We start from the raw sequence: 23996 nt of genomic DNA on the forward strand, positions 1-23996 counted from the left end.
CACTAAATGCAATACACTATTTTCCAATAAAGCAAGCAGTGAAGAGAAAGAATAGGCTAAGGCTTGGATGGAATTGTAAGCTTGAAAGGCAGAAAAGGGGTAATTACAATGCCCTCTTGAATATATCGCTTCAGCAACCAAAGTTCTAGAAGTCTTATTTTGCCTAAATCATGGCTGCAAAAACTGTATCTTTGCCATACCACACACACACACAAAACTGATTTGTGGTGCTTTCAAAAGTTACCATTTGGAATTAGAACTAGACTGTGGCTAGTCTACCACAAAAAGTTCGTTGTGGGCCCTTGAATAATGTTTTGATTAGGAGGCCCACCATTCCTGCTATCTACAAAGGCTTGATTTCCACCCTGGAATACAGTAAAACCTCCCTATAACGAAGTTGAAGGGGAGGCCAGAACTACTTTCTTAAATCAATTACTTGTTTATTCAATCACTACATGTACTGCAATACAAATCCCTTTGATGATTTCAAGGGAAATTGTCCTTACTTCATCATAACCATTATTTCGTTATATCCTGTTTCATTATAACGAAGCTTGGCAGTACTTTGTTGCACTCTTTTACACACAACTGGGATTCCCATGCAGAAAGCTGGCTGATGAGATCACAGCTACGGAACTTCCTTCGTGCTACCTCAGGGAAAGATGCCGCTGCTCACACAGGGATTGGCGGGCTCAATGGTTTCGAGTACTCTGCAGGAGTTAAAACAAGACATCAACAGTGTAAAACAAACAATGCATCAAGATTATTACTCTCTCTTGAAATCAATTAATGCACCCAGGAGAAATTCATTAAAACAGTACTGACACAAAAACATTGTGCACCACTTTTGTGCTTTCTATAGGTAGTTGGCGACCCCACAATTATGACATGGAGCCTCAATTCCTTGAGCAGCACAAATAATTATTACATCACCTTTTATGCAGCTAGTTTAAAATGTACGCCAAGTGCGACACTATTTCATCCATGAAGCAGGAGACTATTCACACCACCAGTGAATTCGTGCAATGTCACAAACAACTCAAGCACGGGGTAGTTGGCTCAATGCAGTAGCTGACAGTGATATAATGACCTTGTCACTAAAGGCCGTCAAACTGACTCTTCCAATTGCACACTTCTTTTTTAAATACCAGGAGTACTCTCTCCCCCGTTATCCTGTCAAGTGTTGAATGAACTCTATTTTACGAAGCATGGTCATAGTGTGTGTTTATACGTCAGCTTTGTCTGGTACCACGAGACCCCCACATTGAGCACTGGCGACGTGAATAGGCTTCTGTTTGGCATCCAAAGCCACACTACACTTCGTGCGTGTTCCGACCTGTAGCACTAAAAGGTAACATATTGATTAATATTTCTGTATTATTAAACAAGTAATTGAGGCTCCATAGCATAGTTACTGAGTTGACAGCTATCCATTCTTGGCATAAAAATGAGAAATTTTTTGGTATACATCTAAAAAAAAAAAGAATAATAAGTACTCTCTTGTCAGCACAAACAATCACAAACACTTACCATCATTGTTTCAATGTCAAATTTGCAGTGGATATTGCAAATTTCAAAACAGGAAGGATGTTTCCCTTATTGACAAATAGCGCAACATAAAACTTTCTTTCCTGATGTGAACATCGTTTAAATATTGCAATTTGGCAAGGCAGAGTACAGGATTATATTTATGACTAAATTAAAAGCTAGAGGTTCCTCCAATAAATGCAAGCATAGCTCACTTTCATATATGCCAGAAAACACAGTAAGAATTGTATGTCATCAAGGTTATAAAATGCATCACATTTTTCTTTGAGGCACAAATGATGCTCAAGCAGCAGTGTTGTCAGCCAGTCTGCCACTGTTTCGATAAGAGTGTGACAGCATATTGGCTCACGCTGGGTCGTTCCTAGCCACCTCTGAAATCCAGAGAACATTGATCAGCTGATGCAGGCAACAAAAACGACTACTTAAATTATAACAGCAACATAATAGTGCATTGGCTATGAACAGCCTTAAACTACACTGGCTTATGTAAAGCAAACAGTTTAAATGTGGTCGCTCACTATACAACACGCAAAATGGACCTTGTTTTAGACTCGTTTCTTGTCTCAAGTTTATTGTCACTGCTTTCTCCCTGCAGCCAAATTAGCCGTACATTTCTTCAAACTCACATTCCATGATAGCTATGAATGCTTCATCCAAGGTTTTCTTCTTGCACTGAGAAAGGCAGAATTTCATATGAACAGTGATAGCTTACACAGAATATCAAATGCGACCTCTGAGTCAAGACTCAGAGGTCGCATTTGTTGGGTCCCAAAAGAGTGTACTTTGCCATTATATACGTTCATTATGTTAAATAAACCTTCAAACTTTCAAGACAGGTTGTTAAAAAAAATAGAGAAGAAAGATACCCATGCTCGGAACGAAAAATGCAAAAAAGATGCAGACTATATTGACTACAGACCACTCTGTAACAACACTGCAAGCGACACAGCTGTCTTGACAGTTACATGGGTTAGCTCAGCACAGAAACCATTCAGTAAAAACACAATAAAGGCCAACTGATGGTTAAGGTATCTTACTTAAATTTAAAAAAAGAATGGTACTGATTCAACCAAAATAATACACGCATAGCAATTTAAAGCTCACCATGATCTGCAGATAAGCTTTCTACATTTCACACAGGAACATTGAAACAAGCCATTCAGTACTAAATTGCTTAACCTTGAAATTGCAAGTTTCATTTAGCTAATGTGTGAACATATATCTTTAGATTCAAAATAGCATGCAGTGCCCCCCCCCCCCCCTCGTCATGAACGACACAAAAAGTTCAATTTTCATGAAATGTTGCGTATGTATATACTTATGAGCTGCTGGTAATTCTTAGTCGCTTGTGGCTTCCCTTGAGACAGCATCATAAAACTTCTGCTCTACTGTCATCATTGTACAAAAGAGTCCTCGGCTGCAGGCGGCCGGCCGTTATCTTCGGCGACTGCACTTGCATGCTGCCAACTGCTGCCTACTGAAGTGTGGTGCGGACACACTTCAACAGTGGTGTGGTCACACTTCAATGAGCTAAATGTGGGGTCATTAGCATTTTTTTCCCGCTCAATTTGGAAGGTCAACGAACGGTGTTGAGGCGACTTTCATGCGATATTTTTGTGGTTTCACTTATTTTTTCGGCTGTAGTCGCAGCCTGCGAGTGTTATTTACGCGATCATGTTATAATACTGAACATGCATAGTGATGCATGCATGCATAGTGATGAATATAGTATCGCAACCGCACATCGAGTATGTAATGGAAGGCTCCCGTCGTAGCTTCAAAGTCGGTACCATGTTCAACAAGCAGAGGCAAAAAAAAAAAAAAATGCTGCTCAGAAGCCTAACAAAACTTGTAATTTGAAAGCCTCCGCGAAGTGACAATCCGAAACAAAACGTTCACGCCGTTCAAATCGTCCAACATGATTCCCAGCAAAGTAGGAACCTTTTAATCATATCAAAATGACTTACCGAACCGAAATAACGCGGTGTTGCTGGCATTGCTGCAAACACGATCCTAAGTTCTGCAATAAACAACTCGTATCACCTAGAACAAGTGTCCGCTCCGCTGCCTGAAGTTTCAAAATCGGCATGAAAAGAGCGCGAAGAGAGACAGTTACCTATGGCGCCACCTTCGCTGCTGGCGCTGCGCTTGGCTAAACCATTCCAATCTTGTCGTGCTTACACATTTTCATTTTAAAACAACTTTAATGCACAGTAATATTTATGAACATAACACGTTTTATTTTTTACTCGCTCTTTATATTCATTTTAAATTGCGCGCCCCCTTTTGCGGGTTGCAGGTATGCTGTCAATGTAGCGCCAGATTTGAACCGGAGAAGGTGCGCGCTACACAGAACGTGTGCACGATATCTACGAAGAATTGGTTTCCGCGCGCTCCATTTGTAGTGTTGATTACGCTACAAGTGGCTTCATATGCCCTATCAACGCAACTATCCCCTCATATTTTCCGAAGCATGCTGGCAGCTTCCGCGTTCACAAAATCGTCGTGCGGCATCCGAAATTTCGCTTAATTTAGTGCTAACCGCTAGCGGCTGCAGGGAAGTTATAATAATCGCACAAGTCTGAAAAATCAGTCGGCGACTGTATTTTACATTTTTGTAAGCCGATACATATATTCTGAGACACAGATAAAAATTTGCTTTGCTCTTAAACGATTCTTAAAAGTTCGATAACAGATATTCGATTTTGTTATACCAGTAGAATATCCCATTCAAATGAAGAATGGCCAACCAAATTCTATATTTACTTCGTTACATTGAGGTTCGACTAGCGTCAACAACGAATCAAGTCAAATAGATTTCTAATAATAAATGTTCTTTTTTTACCATTATATGATCAATATAAAGCACTATTTCATCTTATTTGCTGCATGAGCAAATTTGGCTTTATGCTATTCATTATGAAGCACACTGCATCGAAAGTTTGAGTGGAGCATTATAAACAAATAAGCAAGACTCTTAGAAGCATGCACAATTGTAAATTATCAGAATCAAGGTTAAAAAGAAAGGCAGTCTTGTCAGCTAGTTAGCATCTGTGTACCTTCAAGAATAGAATGGAAATGTATGTTGACTGAAGTGATGGTAGAGCGAAAAAAACACTTTTTCTTTACTAAGGATTGCTGCAGATGGTAGCACTACAATATCAAATAATGTTGCAATCAGGCATATTCAGATGCAATCCCACGAACACACACAGTTGCAGCATGGATAATTAGTAGCAAATATGTCAGAGTTAAATCCGGGTGCAAATGATTGTGGTTTAGCTGCAAAACCAGGGCTCCAAGTGATGCACCACACTGAAACTTCTGTTTGTTATCTCCACAGTAGCAAGGCAAAATATGTTTCATTTTTGCATCAGCTTCACATTCGATCATGCATAGCTGGCACTGTGAAGTATGAAAAAAAAAATAAAAAATATTCATAGCTGTCGATTGTGACCATCTGATTCGAAGACTGAATAGAAAAGGACAATATTAACTTCATTACTCAAAGGTGCCGAATATTCACACACCCGTACCCTTTTATTTAAAAAAATGTTTGCTGCTTTTGACTAACGCAAACCGTGTTGGTAACGACATAATTATCCAAGGTGTCACCGAGGAACAGCTTCTGCATACACGTCTGAACAATGTTGAGACAATTTGACCCCATCAATCTGCGACAAGTGGTGTGACGTGACACTGCATCTATTGCTAGCCGCACAAGAGTGTAGACCACAGCCGATCACCTGACGTGCACACACATTGCCGCGAGCCCCAGCAAATCCGACATCCAATGTATGCGACTAGGGAAGCAAAGATGGCAGGCAAGCATTGCCACGAAGAAAACCTTAGTATTGCACAAAATTCACGAGAGGCAACTACAGGAGTTGCAAGCATGATGGTTCAGCCAGCATGCTAACGATAGTTAGTACATGGATGTACCTGAACTTTGTCTTTCTCACTTCAAACGACCTTGTGACTGCAAACCGTTCATTTTCAGCTAAACAGCATGTTATATTAACAATTTGCAATGATTTTGCATGTATGCAGAGACATTACATTGCTGTGCTTCTGCAACGGTTGCTTAGAAATTTAGAAATATCATCACCAGCCTATTTTGATGTCCACTGCATGATGAAGGCCTCTCTCCCAGCAATTGCCCCTGCCTTGCGCCAGCTTAGTCCATCTTATGCTTGCCAATTTCCAAATTCCATCACACCACCCAATTTTCTGCCGTCCCCGACTAAGCTTCTCCTCGATTATAGACCACCAATTACCTGCCCTGCACGTTACGTGGCCACCTGCTCAGCTCTATTTTTTCCACTTAAGGTCAACTGGCATATCGGCTAGCCCCGTTTGCTCTATAATTCACAGACTGTTTTCCAGTCTCTGAACGTTAAGTGCCAGGGACCTTCAATATTTTCTAGCTTGTCATGAAACTTCTACGTAACGCTTTGGGAGAACTTCATATAGCAACTGCAGTGGAAGCACCGCGGCGCAATAGAAGGTGGACTAGAGCAGATGCCAAACATACCACATGCGCTCTGTGCGTACGCGCGCTATTGCGCAATGGTCGACAGCCGGTATCGGTGTGTTAATATTGTCCACATAATGTGCAAATCGCTGCCCTGTATCTGTACAGTGTTCAGAAACTTAAACGCGAACAAGTTCAGAACAACTACAATGGCTTGTTTCATTTCCAGGTTCAACTGCGTCCGTAACAGCGGCTTAATTCATAATTCACAAATTATACAGTTGTGAGCAAGTTTGGAGACCACGGCATCAGAAAAAAAATAAAAACGTCTTCTAGAGCAGCTTCGCGGCCTGAAATTTGTTTAATAATGCATTGTATTAGCCAAACACGCGCATGTAGGCGTGCGCTCCTGATTTCAGCCAGAATGCCCAGGCTGCGAAAAAGAAAATGGTAGAAAATCGCGGCACCTTTGGCCCCCAAACTTTTGCACCCGACTGCACACTTGGACTACTCCATCGTTAGAAATTGACTACAGAGCAACTTCATGCAGCACAGAGCAACTTCATGCAGCAAGAAAACTTGCGTTTCAAGCCAACAAAGCTAACCAACTTATTAACTAAGCAAACTAACAGTAAATTACTAAACTAATTATCCAACTAACTAAATAACTTAAATAAGTAGTCTAACTACACTATTAAACTCAATAATAAGTAACCTAACAAACTACAGTAACCAACCAACTCAACCAACAAACTATTTACATAATTATAAGTAACACACACCAACTAAACAAACTAGTAAGGTAGCTAACAAAACTAATAAACTAATCTAACAAAGCTAACCAACTGATTACCTCGGGTATCTAACTGAAATAACAAAATTATTTAACCTACCTAACTATACCTAAGCAAATATAATTAATTTGCTAACTAATAACACTGAACTAGCTAACCAAATATAACTGAGTCAACCAACTAATTAGACAAAGTGTGAATAGAGAAAGCCGATCAAAACAGATTGGGCAAGGAAGGCTACTAAGGGGGAGGGGGCGACATTAATCATAAAACAATGCCATGTATAATTTAAACACAAACGCATTGCACATTAAATTATTTGCCAAAAGTTCCCGCTGCATGTTCACTCTACAAATATGCTGAAATTAATGAAGGAGAGGAGCCTTCCCTTGTAGATTTGCATGATCACGCAGCCAAGCTGTCTGGTGCAGCAATTGCAACAATATCCAGTTTTTAGACAACGCTATAACCTTCTGTGACAATATGTGTACTGGGTATATAACTTAAGGTCTCAAAAGAAATTGTTGCCGTAAGATTCGGCTCATTCGAAGACGGTGAAGCGGGCTATAGCCACCCAGTGTATCAAGTAGGCCTTAAAAGAACTCGTGCAACATAACATACAGGAAAGCTTTGACAAACAAATTGTAAGGTTAGAAGAAGGTGGTTTCCCGCAATGGTCATTTTAGCAGTAGCAGAGGCAGTGCTTAAAAAGATTAAAACGGAAAACAATATTAATGAAGCTGCAACGGAATGCAATGAGAAAAAAACGTAAAGTTGTGCCTTAAGTTGACAAGACTTCCCATAATTTAAGAAAGGTTGTGGAACGATATGGAGTTGAAGTAGCATTTCCGGCTCCTGGCAAGCTCATTGGATTATGCTCGAGCATAGGAAAAAGCATGAATAGGTCCCAAGGGTGCAGAATAAAGCACACCAAATCCTACATAGATTGCAGTGTTAGGGTAGTCTATCAGATTCCTCTATCATGTGGCAAAGTCTGCGTAGGTCCAACAGGAAGGTGCGTGAATGTACGTTTGCACGAGCATAAATTGTCAATTAGGAATAAAGCGAGTGGGCACCTTGTTATCCACTGCTTGGCATGCCCGTGTAAGCCGATCCTGAAAGAAGTGTATCATATAAGAAAGAAGGGAGATTGTTTCAGTGACAGCTCAGTTCATCTGTACTGTACAACAATGAGATGAGGTTTATTGATGAATTTAGTCAGGTTTTGTGTTGCTTGAACAAACTTTTTTGGTGATTTTGTTTCTTCCGCGCACGTGCAGTGGTGAATTTCTGGGATGTACTTATATGTGGTCATTGTGGAATAAAGATTAGTTGAGAGTCTGCGCTTATCCTTGTGTGCTCTCTCTGTGGTCTTTCGTTCGCGCAGTTATAAAACTGTTTGCCAACTGGCACAGCAGATTGTTCTTCTACATACGCCAGCGCCTCTGCACCTTCTGTCCCTATATGAAACTTTCAGGGAAGTTTCATGACCAAATGAAAAGTACTGAAGAACCCTGGTTATGCCTAACAATTTTTGTTCCATTATTTGTTGCACGTTTTCTTTTTCTTCTTTTTTAAGAGTCTTTTCTAACCTGCAAGTTTCTGCCACTTGTTAAAATTTAAAAATTACATTCTGGGGTATTAAGTGCCATAACCATGACAATTGCAATGCGGCCACTGAGGCTGCAATCGAACCTTCCGCACCTTACGTTAGTACTGGTACTAACATAGAAAGAGAAAACATCATAAATAATGCCACACGGTCTGAAGCCACAAGCATGGAGACTGGACATATCCATGGACTGCATTTCGTTTGCATGATAGCACAGCAGTGCCATAGTCGTCCCTGCTTATTTCTGTAGGAAACTGAACGACACCAATTTATATGCAAGCACAGCAATTCACTGTAAAGAAATAGCACCACAACTTGCAGAAGTACTTAATGTAGGGTTTAATGAACTAGACGTCACGCTCAGAAAAACATGGTTCACGGAAAAATGAGAACGAGAAAGCCAGCAACACAGACAAAATTAGTGAATTTCTCATGTTGCTTTGCTTTCTCATTCAGCTCTTGCTTTGAAGGCAAAATGGAAAGCCCTGGACAACAACACACATACGACACAACCTTTGGCAGGTACAAAGTGAACGTCATTTGCAAAGGCGCTTATTATCATTTTTTTTTACTGTCACACACAAGCAAAGGTGCACACGGGTGACAAAAAACAAAGTTGGGAAATGCATCATAGTCACACCTTAAAAACAAAATATTAAGAACACCCTAAATGCTACAAATATTAAGAACATAAAAATTTGATTAAATGAATGTGAGCACTAACACATTTTCCCTCGCTTCAACACAAGCTAAACTACATATTTGAAAACATTTCCTCAGTCACTGCACCATGTTACATACTTACAATAAACTTTACCTAGTTGAAAATATGTCAAAATAACCGAAAAATGTGATATAGCGACAGTGCGAATCCTTTATGACATCAATATGCAAAAGAGCTTGTCCTCTTGTACTACAACCAATGTAGCCAACATGAGCATTAAAAAAAAAGGAAAGAAAGGAAGTTCCTGTACAAATTATCTATGTCCGTAACAGAAAACAATCCTCTTTCACTGAAGGAAGGAGGTAGTGACACCCAGCATGCATATAGCAGTACCAAACTTACCAAACTCACCTTCTCAAAGTCTTCATCTACCACATGAGCATTCTTACCTCATTTATTAACATTGCAAACAACAAAACCAAAAACGTACACTTCATTCATGCTTAAACAATAATGGCAGTAAATTGAAGGCCAGACAACTTCATTTGCTGTCTTGGAGTTGAATTGTCACAAGTGGACCAAGTAACTAACCAATGCTCTCACCAAACTGCTAGTGACACGCAATTGTATCTGCGTTATACTAATACTAACGGTAATCGCAACGTTAAAGTCACAAAACTGGGTTGACCAAGCGCAACCTCCGTTTGGTTCCTGAGGAATTGTGGCTGGTCAGAGGGAGTCCGCCGGCTGGCCACACTGTCACTCCACACAAGCTGCCCTTACTTGCAATTACAATTAAATATAAATGAACCCTTGTATCAACGCCTCTGCGGCACAGTTCCTTGGCTTGAACTCTGAAGGCTGAGGCTGACTTTGGCGAGTTTGGCTAGGTTGTGCTGGGCTGTTCCGACGGTGAGCGGGGTGCGGACCAGCTGTTGCTGCTGTCCAGCCGGCTCCAGAGGCGCACCGGCTCAGTCTGGCCGATGTAAGGCAGCACTGCAGAGAGGCACCAGCACACTTATGTTCTCAATGCACACAACAGACAAGAAAGTGCATGCACTTGGGAACGTTTTCCTCCTGGCCTGGTGGTATCTGCTATGGGGCGCTGTTATAGAAACAAACACGATGGCAGGAAACACACACGATCAAGTGCAAATTCATTGCACATGCTTACGAGCCACACATTCTTCGTAATTTTACTTTGTGCTGCCACACTGTCCACATCGGTGATGAGTACTCGCAGCTGATCCGCAGGGTGACTACTTTTAAAGACTCTCTTGACTTACTTGGGAACCGTTGGCCAAATGCAGATAAAATACAACTTAACTTGTTCCACCGCAATGATCACCAAAAGATTGGCATTAATAGAGCTTTGTACCTCTCACCACCCTAGTTTATATCAAACCACCATGATCCCGCATCTAAGGGCCACAACACCAAACATTTCTTTAGTTTAAATTATTCGATGCATGTTAAACCGTATGCATCCAACAAGCAAACCGGCCATGTGTCATATTGTGCACATTATTCTGATACAGTCGACTCCCGTTAATACGAAGTTCACGGGGACTGCAAAAAACTTCGAATTAAACGAACTTCCAATTAAGCACAAAACACAAAAAACAGCACTTTATTTGTGGCGAAATCGAGTATTTCTCTAAGAAAAATAGTCTGTCATCTTGCTTTTCTTCTTCTTGCCGAATCGTGCTGCTGAAAGCAAGTTCTGCAGGCTGTAGATGTGGCGGAACACTTCTTCCGCGATACCTTCAGCGGCAAAGAAGTGCTCCGCAAGAGAAAGGCCCGCAGCTACATCGGCAGCCTTAGGTTGCGGCTCGCCTTCAACTTCATCGTCGCTTTCCTGGGTCGCTTCCTGGGGCCGAATAATCTCTACAATTTCACTATCCGTCAGCGCACTGCACGTTTCGACCACCTTGTCTACGGCCACGTAATCTTCAAAATTGACGTCCCCGAGAGCATCACCAAAATTAGTGCCGTCAAGCTCGCTTGTTGACGTTTCCTCCGCTGAAATTTCAGAGGCATTCTCCGAAGAAGCTGCCACAAAACCGCAAGCCCTGAAGCAGTTTGCGACTGTTTCTTGCTTCACACGATCCCATGCTCGCGCCAACATGTGGATGGCACTAAGCAGGCTCACCTCGTACTTGTGGAGCTATCCATACACAAAATCATGCGCTCGAGGAGGTGCCGCCTGTACAAAACTTTAACATTCTTGATGATGCCTTGGTCCATTGGCTGCAAAACAGCCGTTGTGTTTGCAGGCAAAAATGCGAGGCGTATTGCACTCAAGGCTGGCACATTCACGTGAGCACTGCAGTGATCGACAAGGAACAACACCTTGCGGTTCGAAGCAGCAAACTTGCGGTGCAATTTGCTTATCCAGCTCTTGAAGATTTCGGCCGTCATCCACGCTTTTTTGTTCGCCTCATAGTCAACAGGCAGCGTCTTCACGCCTTTAAAACATCTCGGCTTCGCGGCTTTCCCGATCACAAGTAACCGACATCGTTCCGTGCCAGTCATGTTTGCCGCGATCAGCACCGACACTCTCTCCTTGCTGCCTTTGCCCCCAGCACAGTCGTCGTCCTTGAATGTCATGGTCTTCTCTGGTAGAAGCCGATAGAAGAGTGCAGTGTCATCTGCATTGAAGATGTCTTCCGGTCTGTATTCGGCGAGATATTCCCGCAGCTTTCCATCCTTCCACGTGGCGCATGTTTCCTGGTTAACGGACGCCTTTTCACCACACACGCTCTTGAAAACCAGGTCATGGCGATCTTTAAAGCGCGTAAGCCATCCATCTGACGAAACGAAGTCATCAATCCCCAACATTGCTGCAAGCGTTCGGGCTTTCATCGCAACGATGTCTCCACTGAGAGGAAGTTTGTTGCTCCTGGCCTCCCTAATCCAAACCAGCAGAGCCTTCTCCAACTCTGGGTAAGCGCCGGTGCGCATTCGCTTCCGAGAAGTCTTGAACTTGTCGTTCTCAAATGCATCGATTATTGTGCGCTTGTTCTTGATGTAGTTAGAGAGCGTGTTCGGCTTGATCCCGTACTTCTGCGCTATGTCTTGTTTGGCAGCACCAACCTTCTCAACTTCCTTCAAAACCTCGACTTTCGTTGCCAGGTCGAGCGTGCGATAAGAGCCACGGTTTGCCATGGCTATAAACTGCGCGACTAGGTACAGTCAATTCCGAATCACTCGTGGAACAACCTAGCCTACGAGCTTCCCGCACAAAGGCGCTCGGCTAACACACGCCTCGACATACGCTGCGCACGCTGCAAGACTAATCTCGCACAATCTCGCCAGTGCCAGTATGCAGCGCTGCGTGCACCTATGGCACTCGCGTGGCCTCCGCGATCAGCTCCGGCTGCGCGCGGCAGCCGCGCGTGGCCTGCGGCGGGAGCCGCTTCGCCTTCCGCAGGTGTTGATCGCGGAGGCCACGGCAGCCGTAGCAATGAATAATCGCGCCGCTCCAAGAAGGATGGCGTTGCGGGCGGCTGCGGTGGCGATGACACCAACGCGGAGCACGGAACTGTTGCAACACTTGAAAAATTGCACATTCTACCAAAGAATGACGGTCACCTTGAGGATCCCGGCTGAAAATTAACTTCCAATTAAACAATATTACTGGATGAGGACTTCGAATTATCGAGCGATTTCTTCTATAGGATTACATGCAAAACTGACGGGACCAGCACTTCACTTCTAATTAACCGAAAATTCCAATTAAGCAGCTTCGAATTATCGGGAGTCGACTGTATTGTGCCCAGTGTCCATGGCGCTGTACAATCCATCAGCAAAATGATGCGAAGGTGACAATGAGGACAAGGAAACAGTGCTGCTGGTAGCTGGTAAAGAGAAATAAAAAGGCCGGAAATAGTGAAAGAACAAATCGGGCCAAAAGCCAAGTTATATGCGAGCAATGAGGCAAAGGAAACAGAAAAGCTGGGAGAACCTTGCGCAGCAGCACAGAAAGCGAGCAGTGCTAGCCCGCAAGAGCTCGTCGGGTTCCGGTCCTGAAGCCCAGCCTGATGACCCCACCTGCCTGGCGATTCCTCTACAGGCCATGGTCCGCTGCAATTGGACCGTGACAAGTTGCAGCCCTGTGCCTTCTGTTGGCTTTCTGGGGCCAGACTGTGCCAGGTCTACCATGCCGTCCACTTCTCATCTGTCCATGTCTCGTCCGCCTATGCCACGCTCATCCCTGCCGTCATCATGAAGCAGGATCTACTGACGCGCCGCCAGTACGTTGATGTTCACAGACTGAATGCTTGCATCAACTTTACCACTAGGACTTTATCCATTGTGTAGTACTATGCAAGTGTGAGTACTCAAATGTAATTTCTGCTCGTCTAATGCAGTTAGTTTTCACTTATGTTTAAGTAAATATAGTCAGTCAAAAATGCAAAGAGGTTTTGCCTCAGTAGCCATAATTTCACAAACCTTTGCTCACACTTTGCGGTGAGCATATCAGGTACTATAACAAACTTGCATTTGAACATGTCTTTATATTGCCGTTGAACCGTACAGCAGTGTGGCAACACTGACAGGTGACAAAATGGAGTGTGTTCTATGTGGACCATGTGCATGGTACACACATTGTTTTGTTTTTGTATTTTGTCTCAGTGGTCAGCTGGAGATAGTTATTGCAAGTGTTCTCTGGTTTGTATTGTTTTATTGTGTGACCGAAGGAATTGCAAGCACAATGCAATGGTAATGCCCTAGCTGCACCATTGTATGCCAGAGTACGAAGGAGTAAGGAGAGCCTGGTATGACCAGCCCATGGTATTGGAATGTTTTGGAGCAGACAGCAGAGAAGTGGTCCTGCACTTCTTGACATAGGAATTTCTGGCACATTACGTCACTTGTTGTTATTGCAATTAGTATTGTTTCCACAGGGAGTTACTGGATGACCCTTGAGTAATGATAACTAAAGCGAATAAGCTACGCGGGGACACAGGTAGCTGCAGAACAAGGGTCATGAACATTGTGCTGCCAAAGGAGTTTGTTGGCTGTCTGAACTGTGAGTTGATGTGTGAGGTTGTATTTCTATTCTTGTTATGTTGTTTTACACGTTAAGTATCGCCGTTTGAATAAATATTTTGTTCCTGTTATTTTGCGTCTGTGAAACCCACGGCCCAGCAGTAGGACCACTGTAACAAGCCATGCTAAAATGACAATCACTGTTGGCGGGAGGGGCTTGTAGACAGCAATTTCAAATTGACGGTTTGGGTTAAAATGTGCACTGAAAGCCAAGTGTTTTTCTGTGTTTAATCATACTGTCCACTCTAATATCAGTTACAATGATAAACTGAACATAGTAGAACAACTGTGTCATGGCTTCACTAAGGTCCAGGAACTAGAAGAATCTTGAAGTAGGCTAGTTGGCTCATCATGAACTAAAGTTTGCAGTGCAAAAAAAGACAGACTGAAGGAACACACATGAAAGCAGGTAAGGATAAAATGGTTCCAGCAGGTGAAAGAACAGCAGCACAAGTAAAAGGAAGGAGACAGCACAATGGTGGAGTTACAACTAAGATACTAAGTTTTTAGTGTGTAAACAATCGTACGGCTTACTGCTGCGCATGCGTAGAAAAAATACATTTAAAAAAAACAAAAAGCAAGAGAACTGAAAACTTGAACAGCAATGAACATGTGCTTGGTGTCATATCTTCAGTGTTTGGTTTAAATATTAAAACTCTTCATGAGTAAGTTGGACAGACGGATTACATGCAAGTCTCTGCCTAATTTTCTGATCTCGAAAGCTTTGCATAGCTCCCTTTCCAATATACTTTGCTCGCTACCTACGATCGGCAGATTTGAAAATTCAGCGCTGCAGCCAAACCTCTAGCAATGTAGAAGCAGGTTTCCTCCTGTACCTACTGAAAGCAGATTCCAGTGCTCACGCAGTCACTCATTGATACAGTAACCTGTATGGCCAACATAGCACCAGCAGCATGATAGCAGAATCATTTAAACCGGTGCCTTTCCTGAAAGCAATGGCATGTTTTTTACCACAACCACTGTGTGCTCCTTTATTTTTTTGTGAAATGCGTTGACAAAATCTGGCTAGTTTCCACAACGAGGAGAGCCCCAGTGTTATGCCATTCCCTGTGGCCATGCACTCTAGGTTGCGAGCTTTTTCTTATTCTCCTGGTTCCCGCATAATAAGCGGCAAATCATTGCAGACACTAACAAAGTAACAAATATTCACAGCACTAACCAAGGTAAAATGTATTCAATTAAAAGACAGTTCGGCTCCCCCTCAATAGCCTTGTCCACAATGACAGCAAACGGTGAAGCATACACTCATCTCTAAGTGCGTGTTATCGCATCCTGCAGGCATTGTGCATATACGAGAGGAAGACTGCTGGTATTTCTGTTATTGAATGAATTCCTTGGAATGGAATTTCGCCAGACCCTTGATTTCACTAACAAAGCCTTCAATTCTATTTGGGCTGCCCTAACAGAAAAATTTGAAATACTACCACCCATGATTCTTGCAGTGGTTGAACGACCACTGGCACCAGGCTTTCTTCTAGTAACCACAATGCAAAATTGTGCCTAGACAAACTCTTCCCCCCAAGTCCTGCTCTTAAGCTCTGTGCGGAATCAAATGAGAACTCACCTCCGCTTGGTGACCGCTGCGGATGGTCATGTGACCTGAGAGCAGCTGTCATGATATTTGGAGGCGGAGATGCTGCAGCAGCGCCCAGCGGGCGCTCGGCAGGGGCGCGCTGATAGTAGAACACATAGTAGAAACCACAGGCCGCTGCCGCAATGACAAAGAGTATGTTTTGCAGCCAGTTGCTCCATGCACTCTCGTGCCCTGTTTTGAAGGAAGAAGTTGTAGCCATTATTTAGAGTCATTACTCATGTTACATTTGACTGATCGCTTTCTGGTGCACTACAGCACTCTTGCAGTGTGACCTACATTGGGCTAGTTGAAATTGGGCGCTCAGAACACACCTGACTCGTTTATTGAAAACACCCGTCTCCTGCTTAGAGCATTCGAAGGCGTTCGCACATTCGAGCGGGGAGTGCTATTATGATCCAACAGAATCTCGATCAGGTGACTACTCAGATTGCTCTGGAAGCAGCTGAACGCTTGTCTGGGGAAGGCTTTCTCTGGTTCCAATCTCAAGAAAGCTCGGCATCACTGCAGACTGAGTTAAGGTGCGATATGAACTAGTCGAAGGTACCATTAGTTTATGCACAGAACATGGTCGACGCAGAGGTCAATGTTTTCATAGGGCCTTGTAGGGCCTAACGCCCCTCAGACATGTTTCTGTCTAACAGGTTAACCACTACTTCCAACCTACATTCCTCCCACACTCTTCTCCTCAGCTTCTGGCATAGGAATAACTTTCATCGTTCCAGTCCCTGGTTCTTAGCAGAAGTGAAATCACTGCCTTCTGTCACAGCAGGTGATATTGCTTTTGCTTTCAGTGCTTTCAGAGTGAAAGTTAAAATTGAGAAACTGGAAATCCCAGAAGCAAAACTATCGGAGGCAGAACTACAATAAGAGGAAATGCTGTGAGCAACCAATCAGGCAACAGCAGTACACATCAAAGGTTAGCACTACTTTGAAAAAGTGGCAGAGGCCCGTGGGTGGAGTGGCTGTGGCAAGGCCCTGTGGCCCTGCTCATAACAAACTTTACCAATTGGCTTCTCAAGCCTAATGGGCAGTGTCCAAGACAAACATGATATTTCACTATTATTGTTTTTGGCGCCTACTATCATATCAATGCTAAGATGACATCAACGATTTTTCGGAGCTCTTTCGGGTATCCACCCAGTTGCGCCCTCAATTTGGCAGAACAAACTCGGCCTTTTCTTTTATGCATTTCAGCACATTCACAGCGTGTTCCACTTGTATGAGGACAAGCAACAACATTGCAGCACATAAAAGGCATGGCGTTTAGAGATTAGGAGGCAATGCACTGTTGCAACAGCTGATTGCTGCAGTGTCAGAGGCCATGCAAAAACTGGGGCATTGCATAAGCTTCTTAAGTTGGCACTGGCACAGCTCATAATAATGTTTGTTTGGTCATTGGTTCCCAGCACTCTTGAGTTAGCCATCACAGATCAGGGGAGCGAGGAGTACTGAGTGGACGCCAGATATGTTAGAAAAAAACTCAAGTATAATTACAACAAAATTTCACTTTGCCTAAGCTGATTAAGAGCAGTACAGTCGAACCCAGTTTTAACGACACCGGTTTTAACAATACATCAGATATAACAATGAGCAGCCAATGCACCGTTAACTTTTGTATGTGTTCTATGGTAAAGCAAACCAATTACTACAATGCTCCTCTGCTGCCATTATTGGCTATACCAATTAAATCTGGCTACTGGGCACTTGTGCCAAAAGAAAAAGAAATGTAAAATCATTAGGAGGGAAAAAAACACTCTGCGAAGCGACAAAGGCGTGCCGTGCGGACTGCCCGGCACAAGCATGAGCGTGATGAAATGGCTTGCAGTCTTTTATGTTTTCTTTCCTGGATTTTGCGTTACTTTTCTTTTCAGCATAGACACCCAGCAGCCAGATTTAATTGTTACAGCCAATGATGTGGCATGGGTACATTCAAATAAGCGGTTTATTTTACTGCAGAATACAGACAAATGCATATGATGCCGACACCAGAGAGCAAGTCTGAATTATCCAATTCTCTGAAGCGACGAGAGTTGAACAAGAATTTACTGTAGTAGAGTTCATGAATCAGCCATTTGACTCAATGACAAAGTGCAAATAGAGAAAGAAAAAAAAAGAAAAAGAAAAAGTTTGCTACCTAAGTTGTACTTCTCCAAAGGCACACGCAACCTCTGCCCTGTGCTTGGACTTTCCAATGCCAGCCACAAAGCGTGCGAGGGTGCCCGTAGCGTCACCTTCCATAGGCTAGTTTCACCAATCTGCTCAGGTGCCTTGTGGGGGGCTATCTGAACGCCGTCTGGTCGCCGAATCTGCATAAAGTGTACGAGGGTGAAAGATTTCGTATGACAACTTGAACTCTGTCATCCACCACCACCGCCATAGCCGGACTGGTTCTGGAACTGCCAGGTTCTGACCAACAAGTTCTGAAATCATGAGGGCCACAGCAAGTTTGAGTGAGGCACACATTTCTAAAATCGTAGTGCATGCCCAAACTCGTAAACCTTAAGGAAAATTCGGTAGATGTAGTGATGTGTTGCGTGGCTCGAGGACGCATTGAGTATCCCGCAGTTACTTGGCACACAACAAAAGCTGCAACCCATGCACTGCAGTTGCCTTTTATTGCAACAGCAATTATATGGACACGCCAGACGCATTTTTGCCGTCACCGTGAGGTTCTGTATGAAGTGCTTGGACGATAAAATCGTTACTGCACGTCGTATGCTGTATGTGCAAGTGGAAGCATGCGTGGGTGAGCCGGCGTCACGGCTCAATCTCGCGCACGCAAACGAGGGAAGCGGAAAGGAAGCACACAGTCTTCCATCGTGCGAGGCTATGGAGGGAGGGTACGGAGTGGGGGGCACATTCTACTTCGGGCGGCCCGGGCAGACGCACGTGCGCGCCCGAGTGTCTATATCTTGAACACCATCTGCACCAGGGACAAAGTCCACCGCGTGCTGTGTTTTCGCGGCTTAGTTCGTGCTGATGCGAGACACAGCACGAATTTCAACTCGCTCGCTGCTGCCGAGTTTCCTTGCTCCAGCGTTTTGACAGCAAGTTTCCACGGTCATCGAGTGAGATGTGTTCATGTTTGCTTGTGTGCATGTGATGCCATGCTTGCTATTCTAGTTAGTATGCCTATGTTTACAAGCTTATACAGCTGATAAAATTACTATCCTTACTTTTTATAGCTGTCCCCCAATTTGCTATCCCAATCAATGCTTCACCATTCGGGCGAAAGTGCGACTTTTTTCTTTTCCGGTGTCGTCAAGGGGCAGCAGTTTTGCAATGTTGCCGACATCATTCTTGCTTCTGTGTACGCGGCCGGAGCGTGCAAGCATAACATGTAGTAGGTACAGGAACAACATGTTCTTGAGCATACCTGGACCATGGAGGCCACGCTAGGACCGGCCAGGTAGACCAGTTGAACTTGGCTTCCAACGGCTTCCACGCGAACAAGCTGGATAGGCGCTACCAGTGACAGGGGGACCGGCTCAGACTCTCCTCCTTTGGCTGGCAGACTGACACCCACCAGCAGAGGGAGCTCGAGCTCAGCTGGTTCTGCGACACTCCGCACCCGGCACCAGTGACCACCTGTAAACCAGGAGACCAGTCGACACAATGCTATGAAGGACGCTGGTTGTTGCACATCCATTTCAATGGGATTAGTACTTTTTGGAAACTTCACGCACTTTCCAGTATGATGTCCCTCTCTAACCTCTTTCACACCAACTTGGGGCATTTGATATGTGCCACTGGGTATGTACCCGGACAGACAATTTTGGAATAGACGGCTTACACCAGGTATATGTGTAACTGGGCCATTAAGTATGCGCATGAATAGACAACTTGTGACATTGGGTATGTGCAACTGGGCATGCGACACTAGGTATGCGAACATTCTTGGCCAACCCTCCAGAATAGGCACGTGCCAGTGGGCAGACAAGCAGAACAAGAGACAAGAAGCAAGGAAGTGGGCAACAAAATGTTGAAAAAGTCAGCCCCAGAGAAGTTAAAAAGTCAGACTGAATAGTCGAGCATGTCCGAATTTTTGGAGACCGAAATATGAGTCGGCGACTGTAGTTTGATTTCAGGTTTACGGAACCATCATGGCCAAATAATGTCTAAACAACATCCACCAAGCTCAGGTGAAAATCAAATTCAAGTATTCTTAGGCACGTGGTGAAACTCAAATTCAAAAAATTAAATTTCAATAATCAAGGATTTTTGAGAGGTTTCAAGGGACTGCTACACGACACCCGGACGTCTGTCTGCTCATTGACACCTGGTGGGCAGTGTCTAGAACTCTCACGTGAGCTCTCGTGACACGTACCTTCATGAGAAAGGTTGATTGAAGAAACACGCAGAAGGACCTTCCCCTTCCCCTACCCTCCAAGAAATTGAACACTCACCATAGGCCAAGCTGAAGCCTGCCGACACTTCCAGCAGGTCTGGCGTAACATCTGTGCCGTTCTTATGGCGCACCCAGCAGATGAAGGGTGAATCATAATCTTCCTCCTCCTCCAAAGTGAGCACCGTTGTGCAAGGTTCACCTGAGTTCACAGAACACAGTCAGCTTCACTAAATGAGGTCAAGGTGATATCATCATCATCATCATCATCAGCCTGGTTACGCCCACTGCAGGGCAAAGGCCTCTCCCATATTTCTCCAACAGCCCCGGTCATGTACTAATTGTGGCCATGCCGTCCCTGCAAACTTCTTAATCTCATCCGCCGACCTAACTTTCTGCCGCCCCCTGCTACGCTTCCCTTCCCTTCGAATCCAGTCCGTAACCCTTAATGACCAACGGTTATCTTCCCTCCTCATTACATGTCCTGCCCATGCCCATTTCTTTTTCTTGATTTCAACTAAGATGTCATTAACTCGCGTTTGTTCCCTCACCCAATCTGCTCTTTTCTTATCCCTTAACGTTACATCTATCATTCGTCTTTCCATAGCTCGTTGCATCGTCCTCAATTTGAGTAGAACCCTTTTCGTAAGCCTCCAGGTTTCTGCCCCGTAGGTGAGTACCGGTAAGACACAGCTGTTATATACTTTTCTCTTGAGGGATAATGGCAACCTGCTGTTCATGATCTGAGAATGCCTGCCAAACGCAGCCCAGCCCATTCTTATTCTTCTGATTATTTCCGTCTCATGATCCGAATCCGCCGTCACTACCTGCCCTAAGTAGATGTATTCCCTTACGACTTCCAGTGCCTCGCTGCCTATTGTAAATTGCTGTTCTCTTCCGAGACTGTTAAACATTACTTTAGTTTTCTGCAGATTAATTTTTAGACCCACTCTTCTGCTTTGCCTCTCCAGGTCAGTGAGCATGCATTGCAGTTGATCCCCTGAGTTACTAAGCAAGGCAATATCATCAGCGAATCGCAAGTTACTAAGGTATTCTCCATTAACTTTTATCCCCATTTCTTCCCAATCCAGGTCTCCGAATACCTCCTGTAAACACGCTGTGAATAGCATTGGAGAGATCGTATCTCCCTGCCTGACGCCTTTCTTTATTGGGATTTTGTTGCCTTCTTTATGGAGGACTATGGTGGCTGTGGAGCCGCTATAGATATCTTTCAGTATTTTTACATAGGGCTCGTCTACACCCTGATTCCGTAATGCCTCCATGACTGCTGAGGTTTCGACAGAATCAAATGCTTTCTCGTAGTCAATGAAAGCTATATATAAGGGTTGGTTATATTCCGAACATTTCTCTATCACCTGATTGATAGTGTGAATATGATCTATTGTTGAGTAGCCTTTACGGAATCCTGCCTGGTCTTTTGCTTGGCAGAAGTCTAAGGTGTTCCTGATTCTATTTGCGATTACCTTAGTAAATACTTTGTAGGCAACGGACAGTAAGCTGATTGGTCTATAATTTTTCAAGTCTTTGGCGTCCCCTTTCTTATGGATTAGGATTATGTTAGCGTTCTTCCAAGATTCCGGTACGCTCGAGGTCATGAGGCATTGCGTATACAGGGTGGCCAGTTTCTCTAGAACAATCTCCCCACCATCCTTCAACAAATCTGCTGTTACCTGATCCTCCCCAGCTGCCTTCCCCCTTTGCATATCTCCCAAGGCTTTCTTTACTTCTTCCGGCGATATGAAAGCAAGAGCACGAAATACTGTGTCTTGAGAGTAAATTTTTTTATTTCTCCAATGTAGCACGAAGCTACAAGAAAAATCTATATGGCCCTTTTAAAGAAAGCTTCACAGCTCAAAGAAAAATAAATCCTAGTCCAAAGAATGAATTGTGGGTAACAATGTTCCCTTTCATGAAACTTACAAATTTCTGAAAAACTTATTCGTAAAAATACTGTATTGGCCCCATATTTGCAATGTAATTTTTTGCACGTAGTATTAAAACGTTGTTTCATGATGCTCAGATGAAGAGTGACAAATGCCATGTCAATTTTCTCCTGTGCTCGTATGCTGCATACCACATACAACCACTTATAGCTGTGAACAACTGGGAATAGGTTTCCCTGTTTACGCACAGGACAGACAGTCCCAGGCAGTATTCTCAGCCACTTCCAGAGATACTTTCAATTTCGCATGACATTAACACCCAGTGTGGCACCTCATTGCAGTAATGGGCATTTTGTCAAAAAAAAAAAAAAATTGAATAACTGCACCGTGAAAGTGACACTCCCAAGGGAAATCCTCTGAGAATAAGAGCCCCTACGTTTCCACAACATGAGGTTCAGACACTGTTAAAGGGGCCTATGGGTCTTAAAACAAAAACAAAAAATTGAGCAAGAAAAAGTCAGTTTCTGGAAACTACTTGTTTCAGCCTCCATAATGCCTAATCTACACCGTATCAAAACGATTTGCCCAAAAATGCAAACTAAATGTCACAAAAAGTTATTCTGTCATCACGGAGAAGCGAAAAAGGAGCCCAAAGTCGGGCAAAAACACCTGAGTTCACAGAGCTCTCGCTCAGCTTTCCTGCCACAGAGCGCCACGTTCAAAAGCTCAAAATTCCGCCTTTCAGTTTTTTGCATCCTCGCTGACGATGGCAGCATGGAAAAAGCAGAAACGTAAAACAATCAGACGCCCGTCTGATGAAGCTTGTGATGGCCCCTCAGTGTGGCAGCACACTGAGGGGCTGCTTCCAACTGGCTGATGCTATGGCTGAAGTACAGATACAAACATCAACGTGTTATCTTGCAGTCCTTGAACATCAAGGAACATATAGCTGCTTACTTCTAGCTATCGTGTTGCAGTACATCTTTTTGCAAGTCACATCCCAAATTATTAACACAAGAATTCTAACTATTTTTCTTTATTGGCTACACAAAAAATGTAATTGCGTATTTGTAATCAGCGTACACGATCGGATGTGTTCTGAAAGTCTGATATGTCTAGAGCGAATAACAAGAATGTTTGTTCTGTATGCCATGTCCCCTCGTATTTATTGCTGTTTGTTTTTGGTACTTATCTCAAAACACAAATTTTGGGCTCCATCTAATAGTCAGGCCTCGATAGCTCAACACCAAAAACAGATAAAGCTTTTTTTTTTTTTATTCAGAACAGAGCCAATGTATACTCTATGAAGAATCGCGAGCAAAACTTCTTTGTTTTTGCATTTCGGAAATGACTTATTTTGATATATTTCTGGCCACTTGGTTGCCACATCTTGTGGTCTTATATTCAAAGTGCTTGCTATACTTGATTGCTTACTTTTTATTCTATGTAACCATGCCTTACAAACCATTTCTTAGTGCCTTTATTTTTCATTGTGGCCTTAAACAATGGAAGTGAAATGTTAATTATGTTAGGAACTAATTGACCAAAAGAAAAAGTAATTACATACTTGAAATCAGCGCAAATATCTTAAGACTACAAAGTTTCATTAACATTGATAAAAAAAAATTATGAACATTGTTTCAATAGCTCTTAAGGCACATTCCATAGACCTGAGCATGCATCTTTAAACATAGTGTATTGATATTCTGAATAAAAGTTGAACGAAAAAGACCAAGTCAGTCTATAAGATAAGGTAACAGCAACTGTTACAAGTTTAGAAATAATTTCTGCAAGAGTTGCCAGTGCTAAGTCTAACTTGTTCTCTTATGCTTCAGCAAAAGTAACTTGCTCCACCTGATTGGTTTGCACTAGCCTAGGTGTGACCAACTTTAGAACACATGACACACAGGATCCTCAGAAGTAACCTGCTTGTTTTTGTCTACTGCTGCATGCAACACTTGACATGACAAGAGCGTAAATCAAAA

The 23996-nt window shown here is 43.4% G+C and overlaps 1 protein-coding gene and 1 long non-coding RNA gene across 2 annotated transcripts in view; both read right to left on the reverse strand.

Moving 5' to 3' along the window:
- Window positions 1-389: 389 nt before the first annotated feature.
- Window positions 390-3980, reverse strand: LOC142559489 (uncharacterized). Its single transcript, XR_012823130.1, has 3 exons — window positions 3516-3980; window positions 1805-1919; window positions 390-710 (listed from the first exon to the last, which is right to left on the reverse strand). It is a non-coding gene; the product is annotated as an uncharacterized LOC142559489 (long non-coding RNA).
- A 5548-nt stretch (window positions 3981-9528) lies between these two features.
- LOC142560323 (nuclear pore membrane glycoprotein 210-like) overlaps window positions 9529-23996 on the reverse strand; it is a 73388-nt gene continuing 58920 nt past the window's right edge. The window contains exons 28-32 of the mRNA XM_075672323.1: window positions 20169-20309; window positions 19139-19350; window positions 17897-18068; window positions 15733-15933; window positions 9529-10088 (exon numbers count right to left, since the gene is read on the reverse strand). Of these exons, the coding sequence (XP_075528438.1) occupies window positions 9979-10088; window positions 15733-15933; window positions 17897-18068; window positions 19139-19350; window positions 20169-20309 (836 nt within the window). The 3' untranslated portion in view covers window positions 9529-9978. The remainder of the gene's footprint in view (window positions 10089-15732; window positions 15934-17896; window positions 18069-19138; window positions 19351-20168; window positions 20310-23996) is intronic.

The sequence above is a fragment of the Dermacentor variabilis genome, chromosome 10 (genome assembly GCF_050947875.1).
Source record: "Dermacentor variabilis isolate Ectoservices chromosome 10, ASM5094787v1, whole genome shotgun sequence".
In the NCBI taxonomy this organism is placed as follows: domain Eukaryota; kingdom Metazoa; phylum Arthropoda; class Arachnida; order Ixodida; family Ixodidae; genus Dermacentor; species Dermacentor variabilis.